At 40.6% G+C, this 15,237-nt stretch overlaps 1 protein-coding gene across 1 annotated transcript; it reads right to left on the bottom strand.

Annotated features, from left to right (window-relative positions):
• Positions 1–4,639: 4,639 nt before the first annotated feature.
• LOC146968543 (atrial natriuretic peptide receptor 1) lies at positions 4,640–14,929 on the bottom strand. The gene is made up of 23 exons (XM_085759165.1): positions 14,730–14,929; positions 14,224–14,335; positions 13,603–13,735; positions 12,833–12,965; positions 12,606–12,710; positions 11,873–11,975; positions 11,610–11,755; positions 11,443–11,515; positions 11,041–11,185; positions 10,713–10,799; positions 10,465–10,608; positions 10,253–10,374; positions 9,998–10,136; positions 9,450–9,498; positions 9,268–9,369; positions 8,975–9,094; positions 8,764–8,857; positions 8,411–8,498; positions 8,124–8,263; positions 7,276–7,428; positions 7,070–7,168; positions 6,389–6,480; positions 4,640–4,837 (listed from the first exon to the last, which is right to left on the bottom strand). The coding sequence occupies exons 1-23, from the start codon at positions 14,760–14,762 to the stop codon at positions 4,640–4,642; spliced, it is 2,610 nt and encodes an 869-aa protein (XP_085615291.1). The 5' UTR covers positions 14,763–14,929.
• Between the last annotated feature and the right edge of the window lie 308 nt (positions 14,930–15,237).

Below are 15,237 nucleotides of genomic sequence, written 5' to 3'. Positions count from 1 at the left end.
TTATTCAGTCTCAGAACAAATATTTGATTGGTGTTTGTTTCCAAATTCTGTCCAATGGGGGTCCGTGGTCTAATTTGTGTCAGTTTTGGGGTCCTTGATGTAAAGAAGTTTGAGAACCACTGGTTTAAATTGAAGCTTATCTTAGCTTAACTTAGCATAACGTGCAGCCCGCGGGCCAAAACCAGCCTGGCAGAGGGTCCAATCCGGCCCTCAGGAAGTCTAAAAATTACCTAGAAGATAAAAGAGGCATAATATTGTTGAAATTGCACGTATTTTTATCAAGAAATTTCAGATTGTTCATAATATGTTTTGAAAAAGAAAAGTTCATTAACTGTAAACATCTTAATAATGAACTAAAACAAAGGGAAAAATTCAATGTTCTTTTTATTTATAGGGTTATTATGGTATTATTTTACTGGTTCGGCCCACTGGAGATCAAATTGTGCTGTTTGTGGCCCCTGAACTAAAATGAGTCTGACACCTAAACAGCATAAACAGAGGGAACGAGTTCACTGATCAACATGTTTTTATCTTATTTGTTAACAGCACATGGAGATTGTTGGGTTTTTTTTACACTGTTTTCACTTTTCTTTGTCTTTTTTACTTTTAAACACTTGATACTAAACTGTTTCCCTCTGATTCCAGTGTTTATGTGAAGCTGTAGGCTCCTCGCCATCTTTAATACATCTTTAACTGTGTTTTATGTCACAGCGAACACCAAGAGAGAAACACTGTTTTTATTTAAATCTAAATTGTTTATCTTGATTTTTTTGATATTAAAAAATATAAATGTTTTTCCACTTGTTAACTGTCGGTTTTTATCCAGTGAGAGTTTATTTGAATTTAAACAAAAACCACGTGAATGGAAACGCACGAGAGCTCATTGTAAGTGTGTGTGTGATGTATTCAGTAACTAAAAGCTCTGAAACACACACACACACACACAGTGTTTTGTTACAACAGTGTGTTTGATGTGTGTGTCCTCAGAAATGTAAATGTTCTCAACAGAATGGGTGACTGAGAGAGGAGAGAGGGCGAGCGAGCTAAGGACAGAATGAGAGGAGAGAGAGAGAGAGAGAGGCTCTTTAGGTGAGTACTCATTCTATTAACAAAAACACTTCAAACACACACACACACACACACACGTGTTCTCTCATCTGTAATTAAAAACCAGGCTGTCGTCTCTGTGGCCTGTTGCTGCAGCTGAAAACACAGTCCAGGCTGGTTTCATCCAACTGAATGTAATGTTGCAACATCATCTTCAAATAGATAAATAATATATATAAAAGTCCAGAATAAGTCTAAATATTTATTGTTAAAGTTTGTTTCATGAGATGTTTGACACTAATAAATCATGAATCATATTCTTCAGCTGCATAAACAGACCAAACCGTAATTGGAAAATATAATAATACTAGAGAATGCATTTCCTCAAGGAAATGCGGGTGAATGCTGAAAGCTGGAAGCTCAATATCTGAAGAGTAAAAGTAAAACATGTAAGAAGGAGGCTGAATGAAATGGTTGGAAATTACTTGAATTGTTGAAGATTAGTTATGAAGAAACTGAAAGGCTTTAAAACTGACCGCTTGAAAACATTGTTGAACCATTACTAATATAGATCATCTTCAAATACATAAATATCACCTGATTGGTTGATCTAAAAGTCCAGAATAAGTCTAAATATGTATTGTTAAAGTTTGTTTCATGAGACGTTTGACACTAATAAATCGTGAGTCATATTCTTCAACTGCATAAACAGTCCAAACCGTAACTGGAAAATGAAATAAAACTAGAGAATGCATTTCCTGAAGGAAATACGAGTGAATGCTGAAAGCTGGAAGCTGAATGAGCTGAATAAATTGTTGAAACAACGCTGATTAAAGTGAAGAAATTGCTGAAGCAGTCTTGAAAAGATGAAACGATATCTATCTGAAGAGTAAAAGTAAAACATGTAAGAAGGAGGCTGTATGAAGTAGTTGAAATTACTTGAATTGTTGAAGATTAGTATGAAGAAATTGAAAGGCTGAAGTCCACTCAAATATATTTAAAACTGACAAGTTGAAAACATTGTTGAACCATTACTAATATAGATCATCTTCAAATACATAAATATCACCTGATTGGTTGATCTAAAAATCCAGAATAAGTCTAAATATTTATTGTTAAAGTTTGTTTAATGAGACGTTTGACACCAATAAATCATAAATCGTATTCTTCAGCTACAGAAACAGTCCAAATCGTAAAAATGCAAAAAAAAAAAAAAAAGAAGATAAAGAGCGAGTGTGTGGAGACAGTTGTGTACTGTTGTGTGTGTGTGTGTTTGTGTAATGAAGAGCTGCCTTTTGCAGCTGTGCAGCTCTCATGCAGATGAGACCATGTAACACACTCTGCTCTCAGGCTGCAGTGTTATGTTTTCCTGTCTGTTTGTCACATGCACAAATATTTGGACATAAAAAAAGTCAAATTCATGATCAAATTTTTTTTTTTTTTTTTTACTACGGAAGCCTGAAGAGTCCGGAGTTGGCTGAATGTTGTCAGATTTATTGTCTTTCAATCCTAGAAACTGTGAAACACTGATAAATTGATTGATTGAATGTTTATTTCAAATATGAAAAAGGAAAATTAAAAAAAGAGAATAAGACTTTCATTTAAACATGAGATATAGAAATACATATTCAAAAAGGAGTGAGATGAAGTAAAACGTATAAACTCCCACCCCCTCTCCTTAAATAATGAATAACTACCTAAACCTGTCCTATGTTAAAAAAAAACATGAATCTAATTAACATAATATACCTAGTACAGAAATTATACTGTACATACATAAACCTACACCTACACATACCTACATACATACATTATACCTACATACACATGCAACACATACACATACCTACATGTCCACGTACCCTCATGTACCCATATAATATCGGTCTAATACCAACATCCACCTCCAATCACAGAATTAACAGTAGCAAAGTATTTTATTTTGAAAAGCCACAATCTGAATTCATGAGGTTTGAATTTCTCTTTCACTACAAAATCTTCACCTCTCCACTCATCCTCCTCCTCCTCCGTCTTCCTCTTGTCCATGTCTCTTCAAGTCGTCCATCTGCTCCGCACCGTCACATGAATATTTATGCGACGCGTCCGTGCCAGCAGCACAGATGCTAATGTTAATGAGCTAATGAAACCAAACTGATCGGTGGAGCTCGTTTTACCTGTCGGTCGGTGATGTAAGATCATCTTCACATTGGTTCATTTGTTTTTCTGTGTGATGATGACACAACGCTGCACTGTTATTATAATTAATTCATCTTAAGTTAAACATGAAAAAAATGTGTCCAAGTAAAGTTTTAAGTGATATTTATGTGAAATCTTAATAATATCAATAATTTAAAATCCGCTGCTTAGTATTTCAGATGTATTATCGACTCTCAGAAACTCCTTTAGATGTGTAGCGATGATAAAATAACTCGTTAATACAGAGACAGAGTATTTATTTATCTGCTGTGTATCACAAACAGGAAACAACATAAATCCACATAGCAACAATCAGAATTCAGTTTGTTTTTGTGCACATTTCAACACACAACACCGATTAATGTTCATAATAAAATCATGAATTTACTTGAGTTGTGGCTTTTACGACGTTAAATCTGAAAACTGAAAACAAACAGGAAACAGGAAATGAATCACAGAAACTCTGTCATGATAATTCATCTGACTGAATTATTTTATACCTTAAATCTTTGCCCCAGAACGAGTCTAGAGTTTCAAGTCTTAAAATAAGTTTTCTTAGAAAGGGATAGTTCAACATTTTGGCAAATTGGCCCATTGCCATAATCCCTATAGTCGTAGCAGTAGGTTCGTTACCTTTAATTGTCGGTGCAAGCTATTTTTAGAACGGAGGAGCAGAGCTGTGAGCTGCTCAGAGCTACGCTACAAATGGAGGCTCATTATGGGATTTCTTGGTTTCATCAAACTCATCAAATACACAATCCAACAACTCCACAACGCTCTGGTGGACAAGTTGTGAGCTGCACATTCACCACGCTATGAGATAATAACACAACGTTACCACACAGAGTTGTTTTAGAGGGAAATGCAGAGACTGTTGATGAAAAACTGTCCCTGAAGGCAACGCACATCAGTGGTTTTGCATGTATTTCCCTCTAAAACAACTCTGTGTGGTAACGTTGTGTTATTATCTCATAACGTGGTGAATGTGCAGCTCACAACTTGTCCACCAGAGCGTTGTGGAGTTGTTGGATTGTGTATTTGATGAGTTTGATGAGGGAAACCAAGAAATCCCATGAGCCTCCGTAGCGTAGCTCTGAGCAGCTCACGACTCTGCTCCGCCGTTCTAAAAATAGCTTGCACCGACAATTAAAGGTAACAAACCTACTGCTATGACTATAGGGGTTATGGCAATGGGCTAATTTGCCAAAATGTTTAACTATCCCTTTAAGTTCTCTGGAAATGATAATACACATTAAACTGAATGTGTCTTTGTTGTTTGAAACATAAAACATAAAACAACATATAACACAAACCTTTCACGAGCAAACAAACACTGAACAGAACAAATCAAGTGACGAACTCAACTCAAGACTTTTTTTGGGGAGCGTCGTCGTCGTCAGGCTGCATCCAGGAGCAGATCGTCGTTCAGAAACCCCGGTATGGACGAGTAAAGCTCCTGCTGCTCTCTCTCCGTCTCTTTCTCCGTCTCCATGGTGACGTGTTTGGTCGTCTTGGCGTCCGAGCCGACGTCCCTGGACGCCAGAGACGACGTCTTCTTCCCCTCCAACCAGTAGGTGACCATGTCGCCTTTGCCCTGGTGGAGAGAAAACACACAACACATTAATACATAAAAACAAAAGTACATACAGAAAACACATTAATCACTTAATACATACACATTCAAAACAAAACATCCAAGACAAACACTTATGTTACCCGCTCTTACATTGAATCACTACACAACAAGGATGCCAGGACCCAATTTACAAATATAGGCTACTAATGGTCAAAATTGCGATCAAAATAACAATCTCTTAGTTTCATTTTAAAACTAACAATGTTTCTTTGTTGTATAACATAATTCAGAAGGGCATTCCACTCCTTCATAGCTCAACATAATACTGTACCTTGAGAGAGTGACCTGGGTAAAATAAAATAACCTCCAGCAGCATGTCGAGTTGAATAATTATGTATGTTTGAACTAAAAGATAATTTTTAGGGCAGGGACTCGATTAAAAAAATTAATCGAATTAATTAGAGGCTTTGTAATTAATTAATCGCATTTTAATCGCATATAAATATTTGACCTGAGAACAGTGAGAAGCATTTTTTTTTCACATGGATTTTAGTATACCATTGAATGACTGAATACATAAGCTTAAGCATTCAAGGTGGTACTTAACCAAGACCAACAGACTAGGGATGCAAATTATCGATTAATTCATTAATCGATATTTGATACATACAGATTAAATGGTCTTTCCTTCCAATACACTATGATGATTACTGTAGTATTTAACTAGGCTACTTAAATCACAGTAGCATAAACTGATTTGTTGAACTCAGCCTGATGTAAACATTAATAAAACTCAGTAACCAATCACAGCAGCTCCATGTTGTCCCTGTGTGATGTTCAGGGACAGGTCAGGACAGTCTGAAGACAGAGCTCTGAGGGTGAAGTCCTATCATAATGAGATGAGCTGCACCTGTGACAGTGACAGGTCATAGATATAGCGCTGCAGCTGAGCAATTAGCGCTATATAGCGCATTTAGCGTGCGCCCGTGTCTGTGTATCTATGTGCAGGCAGAGATCAGAGATGGTGTTTTAAATAACCATGCTAGCGTTTCACCAGCTCTCATCTCTGCCAGTCAGCCTCTCAAACTGCCGCCTCTCTCGCGTGCGGGCGCACCGCACGTAGACACGCGTGAGAAAAAAAAAAAAATTGAATTTTTTTTAATAAGTGCGATTAAAATGCGTTAATTTTTTTAACGCGTTAATTTTTGTGTAATTAATTAATCGTAATTAACGCGTTAAAGTCCCGGCCCTAATAATTTTCTATACAAAATGTATGGCATTCTAGTTGTTATAATATTTCTAAGAAAAACCATCAACAAATAGTGACAATCTGTGCTTAACATCCAGCCAACCAAGACTGGCATCATGCATTTGACAAATATTCGACCTTATTCCACACGTAAGTGCAACACGTGCTGCTTTATTTTGCATAAGTTGCAGTTTTCTGATGTTGGCTAGTGAGGTATTGGACCAAACAACTGTACAATAATCCATATGTGACAAAATCAGTGCTTGAATGACTTGTTTAGTAATTTGTGTTGTTAGATATTTGGAGCATCTCCTACTCACCTTGACCTGCAGCATTCCCCTGCACTCCAGCACGTAGCCGCCGATCTCCTCCAGCAGGTAAAACGAGGTAGAGCTGCACTGGATTTTTAAGGCTGCAGAGTTTGGAACGGAAATATCTTATATCAGATTATTAAGTTTTTGTTTAGTCACTTAACATTTTGGCAAATTGGCCCATTGCCATAATCCCTATAGTCATAGCAGTAGGTTTGTTACCTTTAATTGTCGGTGCAAGATATGAGCAGAGCCGCAAGCTGCTCAGAGCTACGCTACGGAGGCTCATGGGATTTCTTGGTTTCCCTCATCAAACTCATCAAATACACAATCCAACAACTCCACAACGCTCTGGTGGACAAGTTGTGACCTGCACATTCACCACGCTATGAGATAATAACACAACGTTACCAGACAGAGTTGTTTTTGAGGGAAATACAGAGACTGCTTGATGAAAAACTGTCCCTGAAGGCAACGCGCATCAGCGGTTTTGCATGAATTTACCTCTAAAACAACTCTGTCTGGTAACGTTGTGTTATTACGTGATCGATGATTGGTCTGGGTGATACTTGTAGTGTTGCCAGTTTCCCAACCAAGACACGGCAAGAATTTAAATGCCACTGATCGTTTAATCTGACATGGTGCGCATCGTGAAAGACAAAATAAACCATGTAGTTGTGACATCATTACCAAGACTGGTGGACTCCATCCTCGACGCCGTGTTGACCGTGTCTCCAAATAGACAGTACCGAGGCATCTTCGTCCCTACAACACCTGCAACCACCGGACCTAAACCGAGAGAGAGAGAGAGAGAGTAAGCAAGCAAGACAGATTCAGTAATAACAGTAATAATATTCAGATTTGTTAGTTTTTTTTCCGTCAACTCCCGTGCATACCGGAGTGAATCCCAGCTCGTATCTGCAGCTGCGTGCTCGGTTTGTGTGGAATCCTGAAGGTGCGACAGACGCCCACCAGGTCCAGAGCCATGCTGGCGATCTCCGAGGCGTGGAGGATCCCGTTTTCCTGCGGCACTCCAGACACAACCATGTCTACACAACCACACACGCACACAAAGATACAGCAACAAACCCATTAAAGGGATAGTAAAGGGATTCAAATTTCACTCATTATCTCCTCCCCCTCATGTGGACTAAGGGCTGGGAGAAGTTTCAGAGTCCTCCGTGGCTTCTCTGAGTTACAGGGGGTCTCGGCGTAGCAGTGCATGTCCATATGACGGTTGCAAATGGATACCAACTGTCTTTGTAACAAAAAGACACACCAAAAAACATCCAAATACCTCCATGCTGCTCTTATGTAATTTTGTAGCGGAAGCTTCTTGAAGCGTCTCTTCCTGGTTCATCCAAATTTGACGAACCAGGAAGAGAAGCTTCTGCTACGAACAAGCTTGAAAAATAGACTTATTTTATTTTTTTCGGGACAATTTCGCATTTCGGGGCTTCAATACAAGACGGACATTACATACGAGCAGCATGGAGGTATTTGGATGTTTTTTTGGTGTGTCTTTTTGTTATGAAGACAGTTGGTATCCATTTGCAACCGTTATATGGACATGCACTGCTACGCCGAGACCCCCTGTAACTCAGAGAAGCCATGGAGGACTCTGAAACTTCTCCCAGCCCTTAGTCCACATGAGGGGGAGGAGATAATGAGTGAAATTTGAATTTTGGGTGAGCTATCCCTTTAAGGACCAAGTTTAGGTTACAGGGATGGTGAAAACACTCACAGGCATCTCCGATGGTTTCCACCTTGTAGACGTCGTGGTTGTCGATGATGTCGTCAAACGTTGTGTAGAGTTTGTTGAGGAAGTCGACGACCTGGTAGGGAGTGCTGGTGCTGGACAGCTGGGTGAAGCCCACGATGTCACTGCACACCAACAGTGAACGTACCGACAGTTTAAAGATCATCACGGTTGATCGTTGAGCCTTTTTTTCCAATATTGAGCAATTAAAAATACTTTATCTCCACATCTGAACTCTTGATCTGTCAGTGAGACAGTCGTTAGCTCTCTACCTGAAGAAGACGGTGGCGCTGACGTAACTCTGAGCCTGCAGCGGTTTCCCCTGACGTAGGTCGTCAGCTACCTGCTTAGGAAGCATACCTGCCACACAAACACACAACACAAAGCAAATATCTTTCACTTTAGTTTAGTTAACTTTCATTTAACCTGGAAAACTCTTGTAGTAAAATGATCATTGCAGTTTGTAGAGCACTAGGTTGGGGGAGGTTAATTTAAACAGGACAACTGTATAGATAACTGTATCGTCTGCATATAAACGGATCTTTGCTGGAAAGAAATGAGTCACATTAGTAACTAAACCGTCATAATGAACAGGTGTGTGTGTGTGTGTGTGTGTGTGTCGTACTGTATAGCAGCCGGTCAGTTTTCTGTTTCTCGTGCATCAGGTCTTGAGTTCGTTCGGCCACCAACACCTCCAGATGTTTACTGTATTTCTCCATCTGAAACAGATGTGCACCCGCAAGTTACGCTGAACTGTGATTTCCAGTCAGGATATAACACGAATGATATGAAATGATAGGATATTATAGTAGATGCAGTCAGATGGAGGTTGTTACCAGGTTCATCATCATGTCCACTGGGCTGACTTTGACTGGGTTGATTCGGTGAACAAACTTCTTGATTTGTTCAAAGGTGGGTCGGTGGGCGGGGTTATTAGAGCGACATCGTCGGATCAGCTTTGGACACACAAATGAGACAAAACACAGTGGAAAAAGTTTGATTTGTGTTCTTTCAATACATTTGACCTCAAACTAAAGAAACTGTGAGTGTAATTGAACAATGATTAAAACATAAAAACAGGATACAACCATTAAAGATGAATGGTGGTTGAATGTGAATGTGTACACACCTCCACATAGTCAGAAGGACATGGACAGGTGCTGTCGGCCTTACTGGAGATCAGTTCAGGTAGAGGAGGACACCAGGCGCACTCCAGAGTCGACTCCTCTGCCTGAAAATTATTCATTTATTCACTTAAAAAATCAACATCAGTGCATCATTAGCATCAATCATCAGGAGATTGTGACTTACGGGGACTGGGTCACTGCGGGTGGCGATCTCCAGCAGAATGATGGAATAACTGAGACAACAAACACAGTGTGTATTTATATCCTGTTCTAACACTTACATTTGGAGACATAAAACAGTTTCTTGCAAGGTACATGTGTTCTAGGGTATTGTTAGAAGGTTAAGGTAATGTAGGTAATGTTAGTCAGGTCTAGGGCTGACCCGATTATCATATTTTGATAATCGAAGCTTCGCGGACATAAAATCGATCAATCAAATAAAATAAAATCGTAGCGGAAATAGTGAAAGTAATGGCAAACAAACACTACATATCTCCATGGATGCCAAGTAGCCTACTCATTTTAATGTAACAATTGCCGATGACAACCGGTGTCAAAAAGGAAAAAAGGAAGGAAAAAAAACAATCGATCACGGACTTCATGATCGATTACCATGGCAACGAACGAAGCTTCGGTTTTTTTGGGTCAGCCCCAGTCAGGTCATAGTTATTATGGGCAAGGTCAGAGTACATCTTCAATGACAAGTGACAAAAACAAGTCCAAGTGTGACACCTGAACACGTCTCCAGTCAGCGTCGGCTCCATGTTGGAGTTATGAAACTCCGGTGGCATGTAAACCTCCAGGAGTCTCTGCTGATAGGTGGACAGAGGCTCCGCCCCGTCGTCCCTTCGATACATCTTCAATCCATAATCTTAGAGGACAGAGCACATGTCAGTCAAAATCAGTTAAGTTAACTGATGTGCACTTGTTAACATTTTAATTCTTTATTTTTATGATAAAAACTAGCATGTTCTTGTTGTTGATTACCTGTGATTTTACAAACCCAGCGGTCGTCTAAGACACAGTTTAGAGACTTGAGGCGACCGTGACAGATCCTGTGTTGGTGGAGGTACGACATCCCTCTGGCGATATCTGTGGCAAAGGAGAATCTGGAAGACAAACACACTAAAAATGGTCAAAACAAAAATGAACTGGAATGATTAGCCTATGTTTAAATTCATTAAGGTGTGAGAGTTTACCTGAAGCCCCAGTTAAGCGGTATCTCGTCGTTTAGAAGAACGTCATTAAGGCTTCCTTTTGGGCAGTACTCGGTCACTATGGCAACATTTGGTACCTCAACACACCCACCAATGAACTTACAGAGGTTGGGGTGATCGAGTTCCCTGAAGACAGAGCAGAAAAGAGGAAAAACGACCAAATATGGAAGAGGACGGGGTTGTACTGAACGGAGGAGGACGAAGACTGCGTTGGTGTGTGTGCTTGCTACCTGACTTGTTTGACTTCCTGTCGGATGGTTTTGGAAAGAGAGAAAGTCTTTGTGTGAATCCTCTTAATGGCCACTGTCCTGCCATCGCTGGAGGAGAAAATTAGTTTTAATATTCCCAAACATCCAGTCGTCTCCATCGTACAGTTCCCCCATCAACAAAGGGGTGTCCTTCCCTATCATTCGCTAGTTTGAGATCAGTCTGGACCAACTCATACAACTGCCATTGGTCTGCTATTGATTTTACTAAGCACAATTGTTGTTCCTATTATAATATCACATTATTGAAGAGTAAATGGACAGATGGGAAGTCAGACAGACATAGACGTACTATATCCCAGTGCAGGTGAACAGAGTTTTGCGGGTGCCTGGTTGTCCCGTACATGTGCTGAGAGCAGTGATACAGCTGGTGTTGCTGTCGCTGTTTCCCACCGGTACACTCATTATGCTGCCCATGGTCATCCGAGCTTCCTGCTCTATAGGAACAGAGAGAGAGAGAGAGAGAGAAAGAAGGTAAATAAACATTTTCTAATAGAATTAGGAATTTATTTAGAAACCTGACCTAATTTATAAACTTTAGTTTGATTCCCGCATTTGCATCGAAGTTCATTCTTAACCTTTGTGATTATGGTTTGGCGGAATAACCTCAGTTGAAGATCCAATTATTTTCTTCAGTGATATAATAAGGAACAAGAAGAAGTTCAAACCGGTGTGATCTTTATCATTGCAGTACCTTGTTTTATTGTCGTGAAGTCGATGATCCAGCTTTCGTCCCACAACAGCTTCTGTTTCTGGTACCTCAGCCACTGCACAAGACAGATTCTTTGATTGACTTTTCATCAACCGATATGGAGAATTTGTGTTAGTATTTCTGTGTTATTGCGTCGTTTTGAATCTTACAACAGCAGTCAGAATGAAGCAGAGGCAGAGCAGGCTGAGCGGCAGGCCGATGGCCAGCTTGGTGGCCGGGGTCATGGGGCATTCGCCACAGTCGGCTGGACAGGTGGAACAAAGCTCCGCCTCCTCACAGGCACCGTCACCACAGACTTACAGGGGAGGAAACAGCATTCAGTTGTTACTTGTTTGCATAATATGGCAATTGATATCTTGGTCGCCCAAGGTCTCTGACCTTTACCATCCCAGTCTTTACAAGTGTCACCTACCTACAGCAGGCTGAACGGTGCTCTTGGCCTCCAGAGCCACTTGCATGCGACCGACTCGGATGTGAGCGATGAGTGAGGTCAGACCAGAGTGGTGCAAAACCACCTGTAAGATGGAACAATGGGTCCACTTCTGAATTAACCATCGAAGTGACCAAAGCTAACTGCGTTCACACCAAAAGCTTCCAAAGTGTCAAAAACGCTCAAGGGTGCGCTTCAGACAAGACAGCTTCCAAAACGGCAAATACTTTGGTCGCTCGTCACGTGACCGACGTCAAAGTTTGATCGAGCTGGTCATTGGGGAGCCGAAGGACATCTCTATTCTGACAGGTTTCCGCCAAACCGCGTCATAGCCAATTACCCTAAAGTTAACCATGGCTCAACTTCTCGTCTGGTGACGCTTTGGAAGCTTTGGACACTTTGGAAGCACGGTGACGCCAGTTGACACTTTGGTCGCTCAGTGTCTCTCATTGAAAATGAATTGACTTCCGGCGTTTTGCCGCTTTGGAAGCTTTTGGTGTGAACGCACAGTAAGAGGTTTGGAGTTGAAGTCAGGAATGTGTCCTTACATCCTTTTGATGATGCGTTAGTTCGCTCAAAATCTCAAAGACTTGTATGTGGGAGCAATTCCTTTACAAAGATTGTAGCTGGATGGACCCATGTGCTTGATCTACAGCTGTTGGACTGAGTAGGATAAATTGACAACAAGACAAAGATACAGATACACTGAGTTTACCTTGGCGGTCCAGTTGGTCTGGGTCATCTTGCCAGATGTAGAGATGGTGTGTGTGAAGATTTTTCCATCATCAGGAATCCAGGGGCCACAGATGCTCTCTGTTGTCTGAAAGTTATTGTTATTGGTTTAATGTCTTTGTAGATGTAAAATCAGTTTAAAGCTATTTGCAAATTATCGTAACGTGATTCAATCAGTTCAAGATCAGAACATGGAAGTGCGTACTGTACCATGTGTCCCATCGGACAAGAGTGGATGTTAGCGTGGTGAATACAACAGTTGTCTCCGTCAGCGTCTTTCCAGTTGGACGGACAGTCGTGATGTTCGCAGAACCTCCGAGCCTCTGCAGCATCTACTATTGAACTAAACACATACAGTAAATGCACCAGAACAGTTCAGACCAGGGTGAGAAACCAGCGTGGACCCCAGTAGAATAATGCTGCGTTCAAGACAACTCGGAAGTCGGAAAAAAACGAGCTCCGAGTTGTCAAAAACAAATTGAACGGCGTCAAACTCGGAAATTACAGGTTGGAAACTCGGGTATCATTTCAGAGCTCCGACTTTCCAACTTAACGTCACGACAACTTCAAAACATGGCAGCCCTTTTTGTGTATTATTGCAGTAGCCTATATGAAATACGTTTATATTAAGCTGTGATTGTTGTATGGTGTGAAATTGCGGTCCTCGTATGTGACGGAAATAACGTTTAACTGTTATCAAGGCTGTAACATTATATGTGCACTCGTCTGCGGCATCGCCTCTCCTCCAAACACAATTATTTTTCGTATTAAGCTATGAGCCACAATATGCCAAACTTCCTTTGGGTATCCATGTTTTTTCTCTTTGGAAGTCGGAAATTTCCGAGTTGGGAATTCCGACCTCCGAGTTGTTTTGAACACAGCATAAGTCCGGTCTAAATTCACTCTGAAGTGACATGTAAGTCTGGTTTTAAAATCCAGTATAACTAGTTGCTGACCAGTATAAACACGTGTATACTGACCTGTGTGTGAAGATGTGGTTATCGATGGCCCACTGGTAGAAATAATCCTGCGCTGTTACTGAATACGTGACACTGAACACTTCACCACTCTTAATGATTTCAGGAGGACGGACGACCCAAGCCATCTCCAGACCTGGGCAACACAAACAACAATGAACAAGAATGATGAAGCACATTCGCTTTGATAATGTAGTTGTAATTGTTCAATAAGTACCGACAGACTTTCAACTAAATATAACCAGGCTGCTTTTGACTTTTCCAACCTACTTTGTCAACTTCGACTTCAACTTTCAACTTTACTGTCCCCAAAGGGAAATTCATGTTACAGAAGGGCAAAAAACACAGAACATATAAAGCACATCCACACAAACTCTACACAACATTGAATGGCAGTACCCCAGAGGGCAAACTGGGAGCTGTTCCATACAATTGAGGTAAAATAAAATAATAAAATAGATACGAGTGTATCATAACTGTTTAGTATTTGAGTTAACTTGGATAATGGCTTGTGTTATGAATGAGTTTTTCAGTCTTGTCTCATCAGACTGATGTCTCTAAAGTAGGAAGAAGACGTCTGTAAGACCAATAAAACATAAACATAGACGTTGTTTAGTTTCTCACCTCCACATTCAATCATGTTGCTGTCGTTGGGTCCGTCGAGAGGCCAACAGTCGTACTCGCTGTTGTCCAAGTCGTGCCAACAAGATGTCGGACCAACATGGCAAACACACGCCTGGAGAGATCACGACACGACACAACACACAGGAGTGATCACTGACCAGAGACGAATCAATCCAAAACCACAAATAATCCATCAACAAGATCCTCCACTTTTTTTCCCCCTTTTTTTTATTACAACAAGGCAGAAACCACCAGAAATTAATTCCAGAGCGGTACCTTGAAATTAAAAAAGCACTCCAGTCAGCATCAGCATCAGTATCAGTTTTCCCAATTAATAACATTAAATATCGTCATTGTACCACATAATAGTTAAGATTGTTTTGTTTTATTCATTTCTCTGAATTTAAAAAACCTCTACTTTGTACAATAATCTGAAATTTGGATCTTTTTCTTCCTCATCAACAGTCTTAGAGGTAAAAAAGAAGATGTTTAATATGATCTCTTACCCAGAGCAGAAACCAAAATCTCTGTTTCCTCATGATGTCGTCTCAGGACGGACGGACGGACGGATGGATGGACGAGGGGGTCGTGGACATCTGCAGCGTCTGAGCTGCTGGATCTGGACTGAGAGATGAACAGAGCAGGAGGAGAGAGAGGTGTGAGTGGTCGAGCCAGGTAGGGCAGACTGGAGAGGGAGAGAGAGAGATCCAGACATTTGCCCCCTGCTGTTCAGACCTGACGCACTGTGTTGAACTGTATTCACTGCCCTCTAGTGGAGGACGCAGGTTCTACACCTCTGTTTTTTCTTTTTAAATGTCCCACATTTTCCTCTTTTCCTGTTTTATTTCTAAGAGTTAATACATAAAAATATATATTTGTTGTTTTAAAACTCAATAAAACCACCTCAGTGTAGTTTAAAATTTGCTCTCTGGCTTCTCTCTTGAGCTCAAGTGACAAAATAGTTAAAGGGATAGTAGCATTTTTTTAAAGTGTGGTTGTATGATCTACAAATAG

The sequence above is a fragment of the Trachurus japonicus genome, chromosome 18 (assembly GCF_045865225.1).
Source record: "Trachurus japonicus isolate A0001 chromosome 18, Traja_1.0".
In the NCBI taxonomy this organism is placed as follows: Eukaryota; Metazoa; Chordata; class Actinopteri; order Carangiformes; family Carangidae; genus Trachurus; species Trachurus japonicus.
Note: the sequence above shows the minus strand (reverse complement) of the source record. Positions and strands in the feature narration are given on the sequence as shown.